At 39.6% G+C, this 20256-nt stretch overlaps 1 protein-coding gene, 1 long non-coding RNA gene and 1 pseudogene across 5 annotated transcripts in view; 1 reads left to right on the top strand and 2 right to left on the bottom strand.

The window, feature by feature from the left end:
- Positions 1–273: 273 nt before the first annotated feature.
- On the bottom strand, positions 274–6995 carry LOC139075087 (uncharacterized). Its single transcript, XR_011525136.1, has 3 exons — positions 6855–6995; positions 3434–3642; positions 274–1115 (listed from the first exon to the last, which is right to left on the bottom strand). It is a non-coding gene; the product is annotated as an uncharacterized lncRNA (long non-coding RNA).
- Positions 2945–3259, bottom strand: LOC103546958 (small ribosomal subunit protein eS27-like; annotated as a pseudogene).
- The window catches only part of RBM27 (RNA binding motif protein 27), a 69288-nt gene continuing 55846 nt past the window's right edge, over positions 6815–20256 (top strand). For 3 of the 4 annotated variants that reach the window (XM_070569315.1, XM_070569313.1, XM_070569314.1), the window contains exons 1-2: positions 6974–7247; positions 17777–17895. In XM_070569315.1, coding sequence (XP_070425416.1) covers positions 7189–7247; positions 17777–17895 — 178 coding nt within the window. In that variant the 5' untranslated portion in view covers positions 6974–7188. Of the gene's footprint in view, positions 7248–17776; positions 17896–20256 lie in introns of all 4 variants that reach the window. The other variant, XM_070569311.1, reaches the window with a different exon arrangement.

Here is a 20256-nt window from a genome sequence, read left to right as displayed (position 1 = left end):
AGTCTACTTTACCGGATGTTACTCACCTTCCTTCTAAATAGGAGAATGCCCTAATGGCCTTCCTTTCTAGATTTACTTGCCTATATGATTTTATCCAGGCCTATGGTTTTAAACCCAATTTACATGTTGATGAATCCCCAATTTTTAACACCAGGCTCAATCTCTCTCATGATCTCTGGACTCACAGATCCAATTGCCTACTTAACAATCTGCACTTGGATTTTTATGTTGATTATCTATCATGCCTAACAAATTACCCCCAAAATCAGTGGCTTAATATAATAACCATTTATTATCTTCCACAGTTTCTGTGGGTGAGGAGTTTGGGAGCAGCTTGACTGGGTGCTTCTGGCTTGAGGGCTTTCATGAGATTACAGTCAGATGTTAGCCAGGGCTGCAGTCATCTGAAGGTTTGACTGGGGCTAGAAGATGTGCTAGTAACAGCTCACTCATAAGGCTGAGAAGTTAGTCCTGGCTGTTGGTAAGAGGTCTCAGTTCCTCTCAACATGGGACTCTCCACAGGGTTGATTGAGTGTCTTGTGACATGGCCACAGGCTTTCCCCAGATCAAGAGATCCAAGGTGGAAGCTACAACGCTTTTGATGACCTAGCCTTGGAAGTCAATGACCGTCACTTCTACTGTATTCTATTGGTCACACAGACAAGCCCTGATCCAATGTGGGAGGAAAGTACACATGGATGTGAATAGTAGGAGGTGAGGATCATTGCGGGCCATTTTGGAGGCTGGATACCACAATGTCTCAGACAATGTCTAATATCTCATTTACGTCCAAAAATGAATTTGTGATCTACTAGCCATTCCCTAAATCTGCTCCTCCCTCATTTTCCCCATCTTGGGCCAGTTACTCAGGCCAAACACCTTGGTGTCATTCTTGTTCCTCTTTGTGTTTCTTACTGACAATTAATCTGTCAGCAAAAGTCGTTGACTCTACCTTCAAAATATATCCAGAATCCAACTTCTTCTTACCATCTCTTTCACTGCTTGTCTAGTCCAAACCATCATCACTCTTGTTTGGATTATTGCCTCCTAACTGGTTTCCTGACCTCCACTTTTGTCCCCTCCAGTCTGATCATCATAAGGCAGCCATAGTGATCCTGTTTAAAAAAAATAAAAATTATATCAGATTATTTTATTCCACTGTTTGAAACTCTCAGTGTCTTCCAGTCTCTTTCAGAATAAAAATTCAAAGTCCTTCCCATGACCAACAAAGTGTGCCATGATCTGGCCTATAACTACCTCTCTAACCTCTTCTATCATCACTGTCCTTCTGGCTCACACTGCTCCAGCCCCATTCCTTCCCCTCTTTCCTCAAACAGGCCAAGTTGTTTCCTGCCTCAGGGTCTTTGCACTTCCCTGGAAAGCTCTTCTCCCGGACATCGAGATGATTAACACCCTTACTGCCTCTAAACCTTCCCCATCACTCTCTATCCCCTCTCTTTACCTTATTTTTCTTTGTAGAACGTATCCCACCTGACTTATTATATAGTTATTTGTCATGATTCTCCTCCTGCTAAAACAGATCTCCAAGAGAATGCCTGTCTTCTTCACTGCTGTATCCCGTGGGCCTATAACACTGCTTTGCCTATGATAGGTTTTCAATCAATATTTCTTGAAAGAAAGAAAGAAAGAAAGGCTGAACGCAGGACCTGAAAGAGGCTAATCCATGCAAAGCTGCTTGGCAGAGCACCTGGCACACAAGGAGTATGAATTACTATTATTTGATGTGTTCAAATCCTAAGGGGCTATTCAGTCCAAAGAAGAGAGGGCAGTTCTCTTCTCATATCGGAGGGATAATCAGAGGGAACCAGAGACTGGTTAGTCCACTATTGTTGTGATTCCTGCTGCAAAAAAAAAAAAGTCACTACTGCAGTGGAGCTTTACACATTTCTCCTGGATCGTTTTCTAATCTGCAAGAATGTCAGACCTGTGTCCCCACACAGGTCCAGTGGGAATCCATGGAGCCCTCAGAGAATAGGGCGAGGACTATTTTTGGTATGTGTACACCCAAGATGCCACTTTCAATCTTTTCTCCCTGCTGACACTGCTCTCAACATGTGAAGCAACTTTTTTTTTAATTGATATACTTGTAGAGTCATATGAAGTTGTAAGAAATAATGCAGCGAGAACTCTTGCACACTTTTCCCAATTTCTCCCAAAGGTAACATTTGCAAAACTATAGTATAATATCATAATCAGAATGTTGACATTGATACAAGTTTTAGGTGTATTCATTTGTGCATATTTGCGTGTGCGTGTATATATACACATATAAATATAAATTTAATTCTGCACACTGTTATCACCCCTGTGGTTCCTGTATCCACACCACAGTCAAGATACAGAACAGTTCCAACACGCAAGGATTCCTTATTGTCTTCAATAACTACTCCCACTTTTCCTCCACTCCCCCATCTCTGTCCCCCACTCCTAAAATTATGTAATTTTCAAAATATTATATAAATGGAACCATACAATATGTAACCTTTGGCGATTATGCTAGCTCAGCATAATTCATCCAAACTGTTGCCTGTATCAATAGTTCCTTCCTTTTTATTGCTAAGTGGCATTCCCTGGTATGTATATATCACAGTTTGTTTAACCATTCACCTGTTTAAGGTCATCTGGGCTGATTCCAGTTTTTGGTTATTATAAATAAAACTGCTATAAACATTTGTATACAGGTTTTTGAGTGTGAACATAAGTTTCCTTTTCTTTGAGATACATGCCCAGGAGTGTAATTGTTGGGTCATATGGTAGTTGCCTGTTTAGTTTTTAGAGAAAAATACCAAACTGTTTTTCAGAGTGGCTGTACCATTTTACATTACCACTAGCAAGGTATGAGTGATCCAGTTGTTCTGCATTCTTATCAGCATTTCAGTTTTTTTATATGAGCCATTTTTCTAGGTATGTAGTGTGAAGCAACTTTTTTTTTAATCCAAAATTTGTTTATTGGGATGGTTTCCCACTCATCTTGATTCAAGGTGCTTTCAGTGCTGCTTCTGTCTGAAGGAGCATCCTTCTGTAAGCCTTGCTTTTCCTTCTGCAGGCTGGCAGAGGACAATGGAGCAGCCAACACACAAAACTACCGTTTGTGCATGGCTAAAGACAGCGGTAGTTTTATAGTATCCTGGGCATTTCACATCCATGAAGTAGGAACTGGGGCTCTGCACCAGGCGCTTCTTCTTGCATCTCCTCTTCTCTTCTGGAGAGGGATGAAGGGATCCTTTGCAAGAGGCATATTCTTGCAGGGAAGTCAGCACTACTGGAGAAGTGAAGCAACTTTTTAAAAAAAACCCTTATAACATAGTTCTCCTAGGAAAACTCCAAGCCTAGTGTGGAGAATAAGGCCAAAAAACAAACAAAAAACCAATTTGTGGGCATGATCTACTCTGATTCTGGAAGGCCTATCTACCTCTGTCAACACTCATGTGAAATCACATTGCTGGCAGTTCTTCCTGGTTGACGTCCGGTTACCCTCAAGCCAAGAAAGGGAACTTGGCTTAAAGAAGAATGGTTTAGATGACGCTTCTTGTAGCCACTCTCTCTTTTCAATGGCTTATATTCTTCTTCTTTTCTTAGATACATTGGTATCTCTTTCTCTCTACGCCTGTGAAGATAAAACTGAGAGAAAAGTCAGTCTTTGTTAAGTATCCATTTTAACATCCACTTTCACTAGGGAAAGAACAATTATTTAAAATCAGTCTTGCTCTCTCTTACCAAGAATAGTGCCTGATAGATAGTAATGGGCTCAATACAGGTTTGGTGAATTAATTTTGAATGAACCACATAGTTTATATTTCAGTGTTTGCTAGTGAGATGATTAAGTGAAGGATATAGATGTGGGCTTTGGAGTCAAACACACATGGTGAAGCCTGGGTCTTTCCACTCATTAGTTTCATGACCTTTCTGGGATGCAATTTTCTTGTCTGTGAATATTGTTTATTATACAGCGTACTGTGAGGATGAGAGGCAAATGAATTATTTAGCACAGGGCCAGTACACAGTATGTACTCAACAACTTTGGCTATGATTACTTCCAATGCCTATTAGATCACCAGAATCTGACCTCCCAAATGGATATAACTTTTCCAACATTTGTCTCTGCCCCACCCCAGAGAACAGAATCTGACACATGGCAAGCAGCACTCAGTATAAGTGTATTGAATTAATACACATAAGTATGCATTGCACTCAGGGTAGCCTAACAACTGTATGGCTGCCTCATTCATTCATGGACTGAGGATGAATCAGTTCTATGCATACAATGGATGCTACCAACTGAAGTATATGAAAAATTCTGGGCCATGGCTACTGACCAAATCTGAACCAGGGATGGGAGTGGGATTGACTACGCTGTATGCCACTTTCACTTCTGGAAAAGCAACTGTTTACAGATGCTACTTTCTCAACATACAGTTTGGGGTTCAATATCTACATTCAAAGCAATAGTCCTAACACATATAGTATACTCAATTTAGCAAAGTAATATAGGGGCCGGCCCCGTGGCCAAGTGGTTAAATTCGCGTATTCTGCTTCGGTGGCCCAGGGTTTCGTCAGTTCAGCTCCTGGGCACGGACATGGCACCGCTCGTCAAGCCATGCTGAGGCGGCATCTCACATGCCACAACTAGAAGGACCCACAACTAATATATACAACTATGTACTGGGGGGATTTGGGGAGAAAAAGCAATTTTTTAAAAAAGAAAAGTAATATAATAACATCACAATTTGAAAACTAGAAAAAAGGAAAAAAATTATCCAGGGTTCCCAAACCCAAATATTACTACCGTAATGTCTGTTCTACTCTGTGTAATGTGCTTGGTTAAACGATGCCCTTGGTCACTAGGAAGCCAGTATCTCAGCACCCTCACCTCTGAAATAAGACCTGCAAGATTTGTTGTATAAATACATTTGAAAAGTACTTTGAAATTCTTGCAGAGGAGTGATTCACTGTGATAAAGCCAACTCCTGTTCCATTTTTATCATACTATTAAGTTCTTGCCTAGCCTTAGGCCTAATCAAATCACTTTTACATCTCCTTTTAAAATTTCTGTCATTTGGGGTAACGCTTCATCTCCTTATGAAAAAGAAGTGAAGGAAAAATGTAGATAAGCATAAAGGAAGAAAGGGAGAGGAGAGAGGGAAGAAGAGGCAACTGTCAGATGTGAGAAAGCTCTGGGCTTGCTGTCAGAAGTTCTGGATGCTGCTTTGCTCCATTTACAGACGTGTGATTCTGGGTAAACCACCAGTCACTCTGGGCTTTTTTCCTCATTTGCAAAGTTAGGGAGGAGGTGTCAGTGAAGGAGGGTTGTTACATGATTTCTAAGTGCATTTCACTTTTATTACTCTTGGTAAGGGGTCCACAAACTGCAGCCAGCAAGCTAAACCCTGTTGCCACCTGTTTCTGTTCACCTGCTAGGTAACAACGGATTTTACACCTTTTTTTTGAAGATTTTATTTTTCCTTTCTTTCCCCAAAGCCCCCCAGTACATAGTTGTGTATTTTTAGTTGTGGGTACTTCTAGTTGTGGCATGTGGGACGCCGCCTCGGCATGGCTTGATGAGCAGTGCCATGTCCGCACCCAGGATCCAAACCAGCAAAACCCTGGGCCGCCAAAGCAGAGAGCATGAACTTAAACACTCGGCCACAGGGCCGGCCCAGGATTTTACACTTTTAAATAGTAGAAAAAAAAATCACGAGAATAGTATGTTGTGACATGAAAATTAAAGTTGAAATTTTCATATAAGTTTTATTGGAACACAGCCAGAATCATTCATTTACATATGGCCAGCTTCAGGCCAAGAGGGCAGAGTTGAGTAGTTGCCAGAGACCTCATGGCCGGCAAAACCGAAAATGTTTACTATCTAGCCCTTTACAGAAAAAGTCTGCCTACTTTTGCTCTATGTATATGTAATATACGGTATTCAAGCTTATTCTCGGTTGACCTATCTCTCTTATGTGAAGTGTGTGCTCATCAAGTCTTTCAAAATGTTATTACTATAGTGCATAATCCCATAAACCGTTCAGCTTTCTAAGAGGAGGGACTGTTTGTTTTGCTCACCATTGGAATCCTAGTGCCTTACACAGTGCTGGCATATAGCAGGTGCTCAGTATTTGTTGTTGAATAAACATTCTAACACCAGTGCCAAGCGCCAGTGATTTCAAAACTCCAAAAAGAATTTCTCATCTGGTACAAACTAAGTTGCCTATTTCGGTATTTAAGTTTTTAAGCTGACCAAAATTCTCCCAGGAAAAAAACCCAAAAACCAAAACACTGACTTTTAGATATGCAACGAAAAGAGAATTAACAAAAATATATTGGAATCGTTTTTCTTCCTAAAAAAAAGCACATACTAAAAATACTGTAAAATTGAAATGGCCTCAGTTTTTTACATCCGTTTTAAAACGGCGCCACGTTTTAAAAATGAGGATTATCGGAGTCCATGGCATGGTTTTCAAAGACGTTCTGCGTAATTTAAGCACAGCGGCAAAAAATACAAGCATGTGTGCCAAGCAAAACGAGTGTGTAAGGAAAAAAAGTAAAATTTTGCATTCTGTGCAATGTGTCGAACGTGAACGTATTGCACGTTGTGTTGCAGATTTACTACAGCTGAGTCATTTCGGGACACGAGTGTGTGTTTCCAGGAAAAATGTGAGGAAGGAACCAGACTGAGGGGCTCGCCGGGTTCCCCCAGGCACTCGCAGCAGCAGACACCGGTATTCCGCGGCGGGCGGCAGCGTGGTCGAAAAAGGCGCCGCGGCCCCTTTAAGAGGCACAGCACCTTCTCCAAGATACCATCTTGCACCAGGAGTTCACGTAAGCTCTCCACCTACCTTGCTATATCCCTTCTCCATAACTGGGTACGACCGGCCGGCGGGGCAAGCGAGCCTTTTCATTGGCTTTGCGCGCACGGCCCTCTCTCTTCTATTGGCTCCTGCGCCCGCCACTTGGCGCTATCTCCCGCCCGCCCGAGCCGTCGTGCTAGGTTGAGTGAGGGCTCTTGGGTTAGTTCCTGTTAGGCCCCGGCTTGGGGAGTAGGTTGAAGTCTCCTAAGATGCCCGGTGGGCTGGGACACCCGGAGCTGTGAAGAGGGCGTGAGGAGGCGGCGAGGGAAGACCCGCGGCAGGCCTACCCAAGAGCGGCGGCCGAGCCCGCCTTCCCTGCACCATGCTTATAGAGGATGTGGATGCCCTCAAGTCCTGGCTGGCCAAGTTACTGGAGCCTATGTGAGTGAGCCAGGCTGGGCCAGGGCCGCGAGCGTGGGCGTTGGGGGCCCGCGGGGGCGTGGGGGAGGGGAGGCGGCGTGGGGGAGGGCGGAGCGGCGGGGCGGCGGTCGGGAGGTCCCGGAGACGTCTTCTCTGTAGTACTATCACCATTGTGGGGGGGGCGGGGGGGGAGGGCGAGGTAGCGAGGGGCGTAGAGGCGGTGTGGCTGTGGGACGGGGGGAGACGGGGAGACGGACGGGGGGACGGGGGGCGGGGGGCCAAGGACGGCGAGGGCTGTTTGAATATAAAAATCGGGGTGCTGGAAAGGGTAGCAGTAATAGGGAGGGAATTTAAAAAACATTGCTATTTGAGAACGGAGAGAGCAGGGCTATCGAGGGATTTTTAAATGGTAATATTGGGATCTTGAAGGGAGTAGCAGGATATGGAATGCTTTACAAACAATGTTATTCCGGGACTAAAAGATCTAGAAGCGGGGTATCGAGGGCCTTTTAAAAACATGAGGGCAGAAAGGGATTGTAGGGACATTGAAGGTTTTATAGCGATTATTGATGAGCCCTCAAGGTTCAAGAATATTGAAGGATTTGAAAAATAATGGGGTAATGTTGAAGGGGATATGTGGGCATTGAAGTATTTTAGGAATTGTTGGGGAGCTGATAAGTATGATAGGAAAGGTATTAAGTGTTTTAAAAATATTGAGGAGTTGATAATGCTGGGAGAACTGATGACTTTTAAATATCATTAAGGGTTGGGAAAAAAATTGAGACATTTATAAGGCTGGGGCTTAAAAGGGCAACCCTGGTATCTAATGTTACTGGAGGAGGAGCTGAAAGGGATGTACATGTCTGCAGCATCTCGGGATTTTTAGGTACAGGTATTGGAGGAATAAAAGGGGTAGTAGAATGAGTTTTGTAAATGTTACTGAAAGATTGAGGGGGCAACTGAAGATATTGGGGTGTAAGATTATTGTTGAGGGGCTGAAAAACATGGGAGGGGCTTGTTTTTTAGTATTGGATAGTATTGTAGAAATATTGGGACGCTTGAAAGGAATAGGAGAGGTATCATCTTTTTGTTTTAGAACCATTTTAAAGGGGGTAGGATTGTGGAGTGTTTATTTGGGACACTAGCGTATAGCTAGTCTCTGAAACATATCTCCCGGAGGGAAGAGAGGGAAGGCTGACTGGAGAGTTGGAGAGCAATGCTATCTTTAGTCCTCTTGGGAAAGAAAGCATGGAAAGGGGAGGGATCATTTCCTGCCCCCTCCTCATTTCTTCTTCTTCCTTATCCTCCTGTTGGAGGTGAGGGCTTTCTGCCTTGAAAGAACAGGGGTAGAGAAGAGATGGGCAGGCTTTGATTCATTAGATCAGATCGCTTTAGTGGAAAAATTGAGTTTTTCAGAGGTGGAAATGAGGGGTAGTTTGGGAGGTGTGGAGGTATGGTAAAGTTGGGCCTGTTGGGAGACAGCTACTTCCTGTTCCCTGTTTATCTATTTCCTCCTCCTCCTGAGAAATCTTAACTGACTTTTGCCATTTTGCTACTTTGGGTTCTTGGGGTGGGATGGTAACACGTAGGAAGAGAGTCATCTGTAGTCCAGCGTGTCAGTCTTGTGAAGGTAAGATGGATCAGGGAGGCAGCATTAGAGGAATTTTGATGTCTGAAGTGGTACTTGCATCCTGAGGATGAGGAGTGTGTGAATAGAGCACAGGTATGAATAAATGTACACCAGGGGCTTCTGAGTTTTACATTAGCGATGGTTTAGTTAAAGTGAAAATGACTTTTGGACACACTCAGAAGTCTTGTAGAAGAATATGGGCCTCTTGAGTATGCATCATACTTTTTCTTCAATAAAAAGTTTTGGAGCACAAAGATGAGATGGATTGTGATGAAGGTGGAAATAATGAAATAGATTTAGTGAAATCAACCATATATGGAAAAGACTGAAAAAAGAAAAATGCCTTTGTTTAAAAAATTCTTTACTTTAGTGTTATTTAACATTAAAAAAAACTTTATCTCTTGATTTTGTACACCTGCTCTGCTATTTCTGTTGCCTTTTGAAAATTTTTTTGGTGACGGTTTTCTGTACAAGTTCTGATTTTGTTTGTTGGTAGAGATCATTTTATTTCTTTTAATTTTTATTTTTTTGGTGAGGAAGATTGGCCCTCAGCCAATCTTCTGTGCCAGTCTTCCTCTGTTTTGTATGTGGGACACTGCCACAGCATGGCTTAATGGGCAGTGTGTAGGTCCACTCCTGGGATCCAAACCCGTGAACCCTGTGCCGCCAAAGTGAAGTGCACGAACCTAACCACTGTTCCACAGTTTTTTTCTTAATGTCACAATTTAGTGTGGGTAGGAAGTTAAACTTCCTAAGGGTGTCTTTCACTAGGCTTTTTTGGCTATTTATACTAAGCATTCATAGATATTTTGTAATTTTCATGGGTAAAAGTTATCTTTCATAATGATTGAGTTTGATTTCCCCATTTGTTTTGAGTTATATGTTCAACTTAAAGCACACATCATGCTTCTTTTCTTTTCTTTTTTAAAAAGTTTTGTAACCTTTTTAGAGTTAAAAAAGGCCTAGAATCACTACTGACTTTAATAGTATAGGTGGCATTCCTAGAACTAAAAATAAAAATACTTATTTTTAACTCACTTAAGTAATGGTTTTGAATGGAAGTGTTAATATGAAATAGTAAATGCAAATGGAGATATCACATACATTTTTGTTCTTAGTATGTTGTCATGAGAGATTATTTTTTGTTTCTTTAGACAAATGTAAAATGTAATAAATGGTATGCTAAAGTGGATTGTATTTGTAAATTTACTTTTTGCATATTCCAGATTCAAGAAAATTTTCATGACAGATTGGCATGTTGCTGCAACATGACATTTCAGAGCAGTTGTTAGGCTTTCAGATAATGTAGTTTCAGTGGAGAAGTTGGAATCATACTGTGGCTGTGCACGTGATTATTGCACTTTCTTATTTAGCTTAATTTACAGTTAACTAAATTTATGACATTTTTAATTTTTAGGGGTTTTTAAGCAAGTTACATCTTGTCACTGGTTAAACAAAGGCATGTAATGGGATATTTCTAAATCAATCCAGTTTACATGTGATTATTCCCTGCAGACAAATTAGAAATATCATGTGCTCTTAGAGCTTATCTGTTACCTTCCACTCCTTTTGTAGATGTGGAACATAATCTAGAGAAAAGACAGAAGGAGGGAGCCTGGAAGAAATGACTCCTTCACTGACTGGGAAAAACCCGGTACCATTTTTGTTGGCAGTGTAGTAAAGGGGAGAGACGCCATCTTAGTCAAGAAGTTTATACAGTGTCTCTTTTCCTACTGCTTCATGAGCAGACTGAACTCATGGATCTCTTTGGGGTCCTCATCTGTCTTCACTTTCAAAATATCCTAGATATCCTAGTTATGGAGACTATGTAGGGATTATGCATAATTAGGAGATGTCGTGGTTTCTTTGTGTCAGAATAACTGCTTCTTTTAAGTATGTGAACCCCTTAAAAGTAAGGTTCTAAGTAAATTTAGGGATAAATGAATTGCTGAAGAAATTTCTACAAGTTAAGAAAAAGTTCAGGCAAGCATTTTTCAGTAAGAAATGTGTTTCTACCCAAAACTGTCGTCTTTAATGGGGAATGTTTTAAATTGTTTATATTGTATATATTAAATATATATAAACATATATAATTCGCCACTGCTTACTTGGCTAATTGTAAAAGTTTGTCTTGATATATGTTTTACAAACAGTGGTGGGGTTTCTAATACTTTTTGGACAGTTGCATTCATCCATCTATTCTAGTAGAGCATTGTTACGTGAATCAGAGCGTTTAGTTTCTAGTTCTATATCTATCTTAGATTCACTGTGTGACTTTGGAGATACTGTCTAACCTTTGCCTATGAAATAGAGTTAATAATATTAGCCTTTTACCTACCTCACAAATATGATACGAGTATTAATGATGCAGACTGTAAAAAGTGCTTTGTGTACCTCAGACTCATTAAATATAAATGAAGTTTTATGGTTTTGAAATATGAAAATATATTAAACCCTTTCTGTGAAAGTATTTTACTTATTAATGTTAAGCACCACTGCCACTTACAAAATAATAAGCAGTCTAGTGCATGATAGAGCTGGAGTCTCATTGCAGGCCCTATAGGCAGGAAGAGGAATTGCTAGTGAAGGCCGTAGTCTTGATGTGCAGTTTCTGAGAGTTCAGACCATATCGAGGTCTTTTTAAGTGCACTGGGAGGTTGACTATGTTGTCATCTCTGATTATGATGGAAAAAACAGCAATAAAGTTCATTGACTGAGATCATTTTATTGGTTCAGTGGTCACGGGGGGTATAGTTGGTTGAACTCTAGAGTTTATATGCTACTATAGGTTTGCAATTCTTATCACATTAAACTCTTACTAGTAATCTGTGCAGTTGCTCAAATGGAAGGAAAAATCATCACCTAGCAGCTGTTAGACCCGACCTCCCTGATGAATAAACTACTAGGTTGAAATGAGTATTTTGGAGGTATGTTCTTAAGATCGAGAAGTACTGGTATTTTTCTAAAGTGTATATAGTGGCCTCAGAGAATTAGTGTGCCTCTTACATCCGGTGAGACTTGTTAAGGAGACCACTCACTATTTCATAGAGAAGGATTATTTTGACCAGAAGACTTCTTGGCAAGTTTTAGTATACTAAGTTAAGAACATATTTGTTCTTAGGTCCTTTGGTCTGTCTCCTAAATATGTCTGACTTCATTCTTCCTGGCCCAGTTGCTGTAGGCTAGAAGCCAGAAGTTGCTGTTATAGTCCTATGTTTCTTACCACTGTCTTGTCTCATCCTCTCACGGTGTTGTTACTTACTTCATTTTTAATCTTTTTTTTTAACCATTTGCTATTTTGTGCTATAATTATTTTCATATCCATCTCTTGGCCATGTGACTGCAGGGCAAGGTCTGTCTTACTCAAAGTAATTCCATTACCAAGCAAGATGCTTGGCACTTAGTAAACACTCAGTAAATGTTTAAATGAATCAGTGTCCTCATATGTATGTTTAGGTTGGTTGACAATCATAAATATAAGATTTTTTTTTAATAGTCTAGGTTTCTGGATACGGTTAGCTGGTGGCTACTGCTGTGGGAGCCATAGTGTTAACAAAGTTCTTGGTTATTCACTTATACTTTTTGATTAAATCAGCTTAGATTTTACTTATTTTTCGAGTATTGTCTTATCAAAGGAATAAACTAAACACAGATCTCAGAGTCAGACTTTTTGGGTTTTTTTGTTTGTTTTGAGGAAGATTAGCCCAGAGCTAACACCTGCTGCTGCTCCTCCTCTTTTTGCTGAGGAAGACTGGCCCTGAGCTAACATGCATGCCCATCTTCCTCTACTTTATATGTGGGACGCCTACCACAGCATGGCTTGCCAAGCGGTACCATGTCTGCACCTGGGATCCAAATTGGTGAACCCCGGGATGCTGAAGCAGAACGTGCAAACTTAACCACTGTGCCACCAGGTCGGCCCCAGACTTTTTGTTTTTTTATTTTTTATAAAATAAAAAGCATTATTGCATTGCAGAAAATATAGAAAGGAGAGAAAAGAATAAAATTGTGTATATTTATTTCCAATTTCTCTTCTGTGCATGAATTTTCATGTAGCTGTAATCAGATTCATATAAAATTTTTTATCTTGATTTCTCCAGTTGACATTACATCAGAAGTATTTTTCATGTTTCTGTATTATTTTTATAACCATCATTTTGGATGCCCAATATTTCATAAACGTTCGACAGTAAGAATGGTTACCTTGACTTTGCTTTTTCTATTAAAAATGCTGTTTTTACACAATAAATGTATATATTTTAATGTCTCTTAGGTACCAGTAGTATTTTCTATATTTGGCTTTTTTTCCTGAGGCTGTTTTCCCATAAGTACAACTATTAGTCAAAGAATATGAACATTTTTAATGGCTGTTGATATACATTAAAATCAGGAGGTTTTTTCCCTGTGGCCCAATTGCATATTTGTTAATTATCTTGCCTCTGAAACAAAAATCACACTAAGATAAAACATAAAATTGAGCCTATGTCAGAAACATGTAGATTTTTCTGAAAGTGGAAAGGATTTAAGTAGTCTTGGCTTTTTCCTAAAACAATTAGAATGTAATGGTTTTTTAGTAGTGCTTCTTGGCTTAGGGCCTAAGGCAAGGAAGGACCTTTACTCTTTGGTCTTGGGATTGGGTATTTGTCTGAAATCTGTAAAGCTAATGTGCCAGCTCAGCAGATGTCATATACCTGCAATGGAACTTTCATTAAGGAGGAAAAAGACAAATTTGAGGTTTATACAGATAAGACATTTTTGCAGCAATATTTCTGTTGAGTTGCCCTGATAAAACAATTCATTGAGTTGATTTTTATTTTTTGAATAACTTAAAAGATAATTGAAACATGTTCTTAGAACATTATTATGCAAGATGTGAATTTTAAGGAATCCTCATATTTCTAACTTCCATTAAACTTTAGGAAATTTCTTCTGTTGGTTCTTTATTTTAACTGAAAGGTAACTATTGATTGAGAGTTAGAATGCATTAATTTGTTGTGCAGATATACATTAGACAAATATAAATGCTGTGAAATAGATTTTACTAGTGTGGAATTGCAGCTGAGTTTTAGTTCCACAGGTGTGCTGTCTGCCTGGTCTTGAGTGGATCACTAAATTTGTCTTTATATATTTACAAATTTACATATCAATAAAGTGAATAATAATTCTTTGATTATGCTATTAGGCCTTTTAAAGACTCTCTACTGGAATAATAATTCTAGATGGATATTATTACCTTTTCTAATCTCTTTCTTATAACAGAAGTCCCTTTTCGTCTAGGAACGTGTGTATTTAACATAGACATGGATCCAAAATTGTAAAATCTCTTTTATTCTAAAATATGCTTGTCCCTATAGTTAAGCAAAAACAAATTTCCATAAGCTTTGATTACAAATGAATAGCTAAAAGGTTTCAGATACTCTTCTTGGGAAAGAGAAGTAAGAAGGGGCCCAGCATCTATCTTGTAATCTGTCAGGGATCTTAGTCATACTCAGATTTTTGAGATACACTTCTGGAAGTCTTGAGCTGCTATTGGCATTGGTACCATAGCTACTACAGTATTGTTATTGTCAGTTTTTAAAGTTTATGAAAGACTACATAAGATCATAAAGGTACAGAAAATTACAGCGTAGAACTCCCCAGTGTATTTAAGTTTCATCATCCAATTGGTATGACTTATTGTTTCAGACTGGCAATTTCCTTCATAGTGCACTTTATGGATACATGTTAGCTGTTAAATTTAAATGGTCCCATTCCTTCAGCTGTAAACACTCTTTTGTGTTTGGTGCAGAATTCTAACTATCATTTACTAACAATCAGTTGTTCACTCACATAAAACAAATATTTAGAATCTCTGATCACTCTCTTTTCTTAGTGTCTAGTCTTTTTCTACTCTTTTACCTTCTTGTGACTTTCGTCCTGTGTTTTAACTATCACATCAAAGTGTATTTCATCAGAAGCAGCCTAACTCTCCATTTGTTTTTCAGAGTCAGAATACTTAATATATGTATAAGATATCTGGGTTTGTTTAACCCACTTCATTTATCTAGTAATCGAAATGTTATGCCTGTTTCTCGCTAGAAACCTCATATCCTTACCCAGCATTTTACCTGTCAGGTCATGAGACTCCTTGTAGGGTCCCGCAACACGAGGGAAATTACCATTGCTTCTTTCTGCCGTTCTTATTTATTTAAAAAAATCCAGGGGCCGGCCCCATAGCCGAGTGGTTAAGTTGGTGCGCTTCGCCTCGGCAGCCCACGGTCTTGCCAGTTCGGATCCTGGGCGCGGATGTGGCACCGCTCGTCAGGCCGTGCTGAGGTGGCATCCCACATGCCACAACTAGAAGGACCCACAACTAAAAATATACACTATCTACCGGGGGTTTGGGGGAGAAGGAAAAATAAAATCTTAAAAAAAAATCCTTTTCTTTCTATTTTTGGAATATCTTCCTTATCCAGGATCTGAACTTTGTAAGTAAAGGTAGAAATGTGATTTTTCCCCCCTCTCCTCTCCACTTGAATGTTGATTAGAATTATGCTGATCAAATATCTTACTCTTCTCAGGAGTGAGATTGTCTACCTACACATCTCTCTTTTAAGGTGTTTATGGAATAGCCAAGGTGGGCATGGCATATGTAATATTTTTTGAAGATGGAAATGCAATATATTTGTTTTAGAATTTAGCAATTGGATTTACTAAGGTAATGATAATTCTCCAAAATGTAATTTATATTTTTTACTTAAGAAAAGTCCCAGCTTTCTTTTAAGTTGCATGTTTTTATTAATATGTAACTCATCATCTTTGACACTTATGCTCTCTCCTAATGCACTTTGACCCTTGACCATAATTTTTTTTATTAGCTCTGAGTTTTGTGAAATTGACAATCACTGAAATTTGCTTAGAATTTGGTGCATGTATGCATAGATTTTTTTAATAAACATCCAATTTACAAACATGCATGCTTTATTTATTTATTTTTTAGATTTTATTTTTCCTTTTTCTCCCCAAAACCCCCCGGTACATAGCTGTGTATTTTTAGTTGTGGGTCCTTCTAGTTGTGGCATGTCCATGCCCAGGATCCGAACTGGCGAAACCCTGGGCCACTGCAGCAGAGCGCAAGAACTTGACCACTCGGCCACGGGGCCAGCCCCTGCATAGATGTTTAAAGAACCAGCCTTTCCCACAACAGTGTTAATATTGGCAGTGAAAAAAATTCTGCTATTTTATTGAATTATGAACTTGAAGAATACAGACCAGAAGGAAGTAAAAGTGCTGATGCTTGGTTTTTCTTTTGTTTTCTAATCTCATAAAGTTGTTGAAAATCTGATTAATAATCTTGAGCTGAAACTTTTTAACTTTCTGGTTGGCAGTGGAGGCTCAAGGATTATAGAACAAAATTATAGTTAGATTTGAATAATGTTTTATCGGGATGTGATCACTTTGCTTGCATAATGATTTTATTTGCTGTCATTCTGAGTTTTTTCATTTTACCTTCACAATAACCCTGTGAAGCCACAAAGGATATGTGTTACTTAAATGTACATTCATACGTACACATATGTTAATACATATATATTTTTTATAACATTAAAACTTTCAGTTTCATATAATGTAGATAAACGTTAAGTCTGGTAGATTGCTATATGTCAGGAGTTGGCAACTCAAGGATCATGTGCTGACCTGGCATAGGAGATGATTTCGAATGTCAAAGTCAGGTTACTACTGACAAAAAAAAATGTGAAGTAGATAAAGATTATCTCTGCCGCCCTTCCCCCACTTCTCTTATCCTTTCTGTTCTAATTCCCAGATCTTTCCTTCCTTTCTTTCTTATAGCTGCTAAAGTGTATGCCAGTAATGTTTAAGGTGCCATCCTTCTTGTGTTCTCACTTTTTTTGTGTGTGGGGGGGTGAAGATTAACCCTGAGCTAACATCTGCTGCCAATCCTCCTCTTTTCGCTGAGAAAGACTGGCCCTGAGCTAATATCCGTGCTCATCTTCCTCTGCTTTATATGTGGGACGCCTGCTGCAACATGACTTGACAAGCAGTGCATGGGTCCACACCTGGGATCTGAACTGGCAAATCCCAGGCTGCTGAAGCGGAACGTGCGAACTTAACCCCTGCGCCACAAGGCCAGCTCTGTGTTCTTGCTTTTTAAAAAGGTCTTTAAGATATTCACTAAGAAGATTTGCAGTGGAATTGGTCACCACTTTTTTTTTAAGATTGGCATCTGAGCTAACATGTGTTGCCAAACATTTTTTTCTTCTTCTTCTCCCCAAAATGCCCCAGTACACAGTTGTATATTCTAGTTGTGAGTGCCTCTGGTTGTGCTATGTAGGACACTGCCTCAACAAGGCTTGATGAGTGTTACTGTGTCTGCGCCCAGGGTCCTAACCGGCAAAACCCCTGGGCCGCCGAAGTGGACGCCAGCTTAACTACTTGGCCATGGGGCCGGCACCTGGATTGCTGTTTTTGGATGCTGGTACCTAGGGTCATAGGGGATGAGGAAAGCTGTCCCATCACTTCTCCTGCTTCTTCCTCATTGGTCACATGGAATAGATCATTCTTGAGGATATTGACAGTGCTTCTGCAGGCCAGGAGTCAGGCTGTAACTTAAGGGTCAAATTGGCACCCTTTCCCTATTACTATTGAGAGAGCAAAAAATGTATATTTGGCCCAAAATTCTGGGTATAATTAGAACATTGAAGATAGGAGACAAACTGTTTTATAAAATAAGCAGAAAAGGAAAATATCACTTGCACTGCTGTGTCCATGCTGTTTGTTATTATAGTGGCCTGTGTTTGCAGTCCCTTTTTAAAATAAAGATTTTTACCTTTAGTTTTCCAAAATATGGGATGACTTCATTAATGACATCACTGTTTGAAAAAAATGTTTTAAAGTTTTTATTTTCTCTTTGTCTAACTAGATGTGATGCTGACCCTTCGGCCTTAGCCAACTATGTTGTAGCATTGGTCAAGAAGGACAAACCTGAGAAAGAATTGAAAGCCTTTTGTGCTGACCAACTTGATGTCTTTTTACAAAAAGGTAATTATTATGGGCCTTCAACCAAGTATTTAAGTAAAGATTTTAAATTTGAAGCTTCTTGATAAGATCTTGAAGATATAAACTTGAAAGGAAAGAAATTGGTCAGGGTCCTTTAAATACTTGAATATACCCATTCATGCTTAACTATTTATCATGTATTTTGGCAGAACTGTTTTCTTCCCTTTCCTTTTCTTCTCTGCTTCTTTCCTATATTGAGGCAGTGGTAGCTCTAATGCTTGTTAGGTGAATGGGTCCTTTGTAGCTTGTGGCAGAACCTAGTTTATGGTTGAGGTAACAATTTAAGGAAAATAAAGCTATTTTTTTCCCTCTTCACTGGGGCTTCTTGATATCCAAGAGATGTGCATGATCCTCTTCTCTTTGGGCCTTTAGTTTCTCATCTTTTTGCCAAAGTCCTTTCTGTAGTCTACAGAGCTTCCTGGAGGCCTCCCCTGACACTTCCCTGACCTCATCTCCTACCACACCCCCTCACTTGTTCCATTCTAGCCACACTCCACACTGACCACCTGTTTTTCCAACATGGCAAACATGTTCCCAACTGTGGGCTTTTTTTTTTTTGGGTGTGAGAAAGATTGGCCCTGAGCTAAAATCCATACCAGTCTTCCTCTATTTTGTATGTGGGATGCTGTCACAGCATGGCTTGATGGAGTCGTGTGTAGGGCTGTGCCCAGGATCCAAATGCCTGAACCCCAGGGCCACTGAAGCAGAGTGTGACAACTTAACTATTATGCCACCAGACCAGCCCCCCAACTCGGGGCTTTTGAACTCTCTTTACCATTGCTTGATGCCTGGTTTCTTACCTATGGTTTCTGGTCTGTTCTCAAATGTCGTCTTCTCAGTGGGTCCCCTGAACACTCTTATACAATAGAGTATACCCCATGCCCCTAGTCACTCTCTCCTCTTCTCAACCGTGCTTTATTTATTTTTTTTCATGGCACTTGTCATTCCCTGTCATGTTACAGGTTTCTTTGCCTGTTTATCTGTGTGTGTGGCTCCCTGTCTCTCCATCATTTATCTTTCTCTTTGTTGAGAGTGGAGACTTGGAACCTACAGTGCTTGGCACGTAGAAGATATTCAGTAAATATTGTTGAATGGATGAACAGGAATGTGGATAATGCGCACTTACTGGTTCATCTAGCTATTGGTGATGAGAAGATACCCTTTAACTCATGTATCTACTGAGAAAGAAAAGATAGTAAATATGGCTTTGTAAGCTAAAACACAGGATAACGTTTTTTGTATGTGCATTTTAAGACTTTTTTGTACAAAAAAAATCTGATACAGAATTCCTTGCCAGTACAGATGAGTATTTTCTTTTCTAGATGTACTAGTTTATTATCACTTAGTTTATGTTAAAGATGTTGTAAAAATGTAGTCATGAAAAAAAGTGGGGGAAAAAAGCAAAACATAGCAAAGACTTTTGGGGTAGGAGGCAAATGTATGTTTAGACATCTAAGAATTCCTTGTTATAAGAGCTTTAAAGATTTTTAGTAACTTTCTAAATTATGAAAGTAATATACATGAGGAAGAATTATAAAAACATTTTAAAAAGGAGAAGAAAACAAACAGCCATAAATTTGCCACCAGAGATAAATCAGTCACCAACTTATATGTGCCTTTCTAGACTAGCATTGTCCAGTCGAAGTTTGTGCAGTGATGGATATGGTCTATATCAGCCCTTTCTTTTTTTGAGCAAGACTATCCCTGAACTATCATCTGCCAATTCTCCTCCTTTTGCTGAGGAAGGCTGGCCCTGAGCTAACATCCATGCCCATCTTCCTCTGCTTTATATGTGGGGCGCCTACGACAGCATGGCTTGCCAAGTGGTGCCATGTCTGCACCCGGTATCCGAACCAGCAAACCTTGGGCCGCCAAAGGAAAATGTGCACACTTAACCGCTGTGCCACCTGGCCGGCCCCTATATCTGCCCTTTCCATTTCAGCAGCTATTAGTGGCTATTGAGTACTGAAATTTGGCTAATGTGACTTAGGAACTGATTTTTAAATTTAATTTTAATTAATTTAAATAGCTACCTGTGGCTAGAGGCTCCTGTATTGGACGGCACAGCTCTGGATTTATGTATATGTTTATATTGCGTATTAAAGTGGTATACTCTTCTGTAATATCCTTTAAAAACAACTTAATAGTATGTCTTGAATATTGTTTAATGTTAGATGTTTATGCTTGCTTTCTTCATTGGGTTATATGTCTTTTAAATTGTAATACATGTTTTAAAAATACAAAAGCATGTGAAATGTCTTCTGATCGTAAAGGCTTTTGAAAGGTCTGATTATTGTCTTAAAGTTATGTGTAACAGTTAACAAGAGCTAATAGTTTTATAAT

Source organism: Equus przewalskii, chromosome 13, assembly GCF_037783145.1.
Source record: "Equus przewalskii isolate Varuska chromosome 13, EquPr2, whole genome shotgun sequence".
Lineage (NCBI taxonomy): Eukaryota > Metazoa > Chordata > Mammalia > Perissodactyla > Equidae > Equus > Equus przewalskii.
The sequence above is the reverse complement of the archived record's forward strand: the minus strand, read 5'-3'. Positions and strand labels throughout refer to the sequence as shown.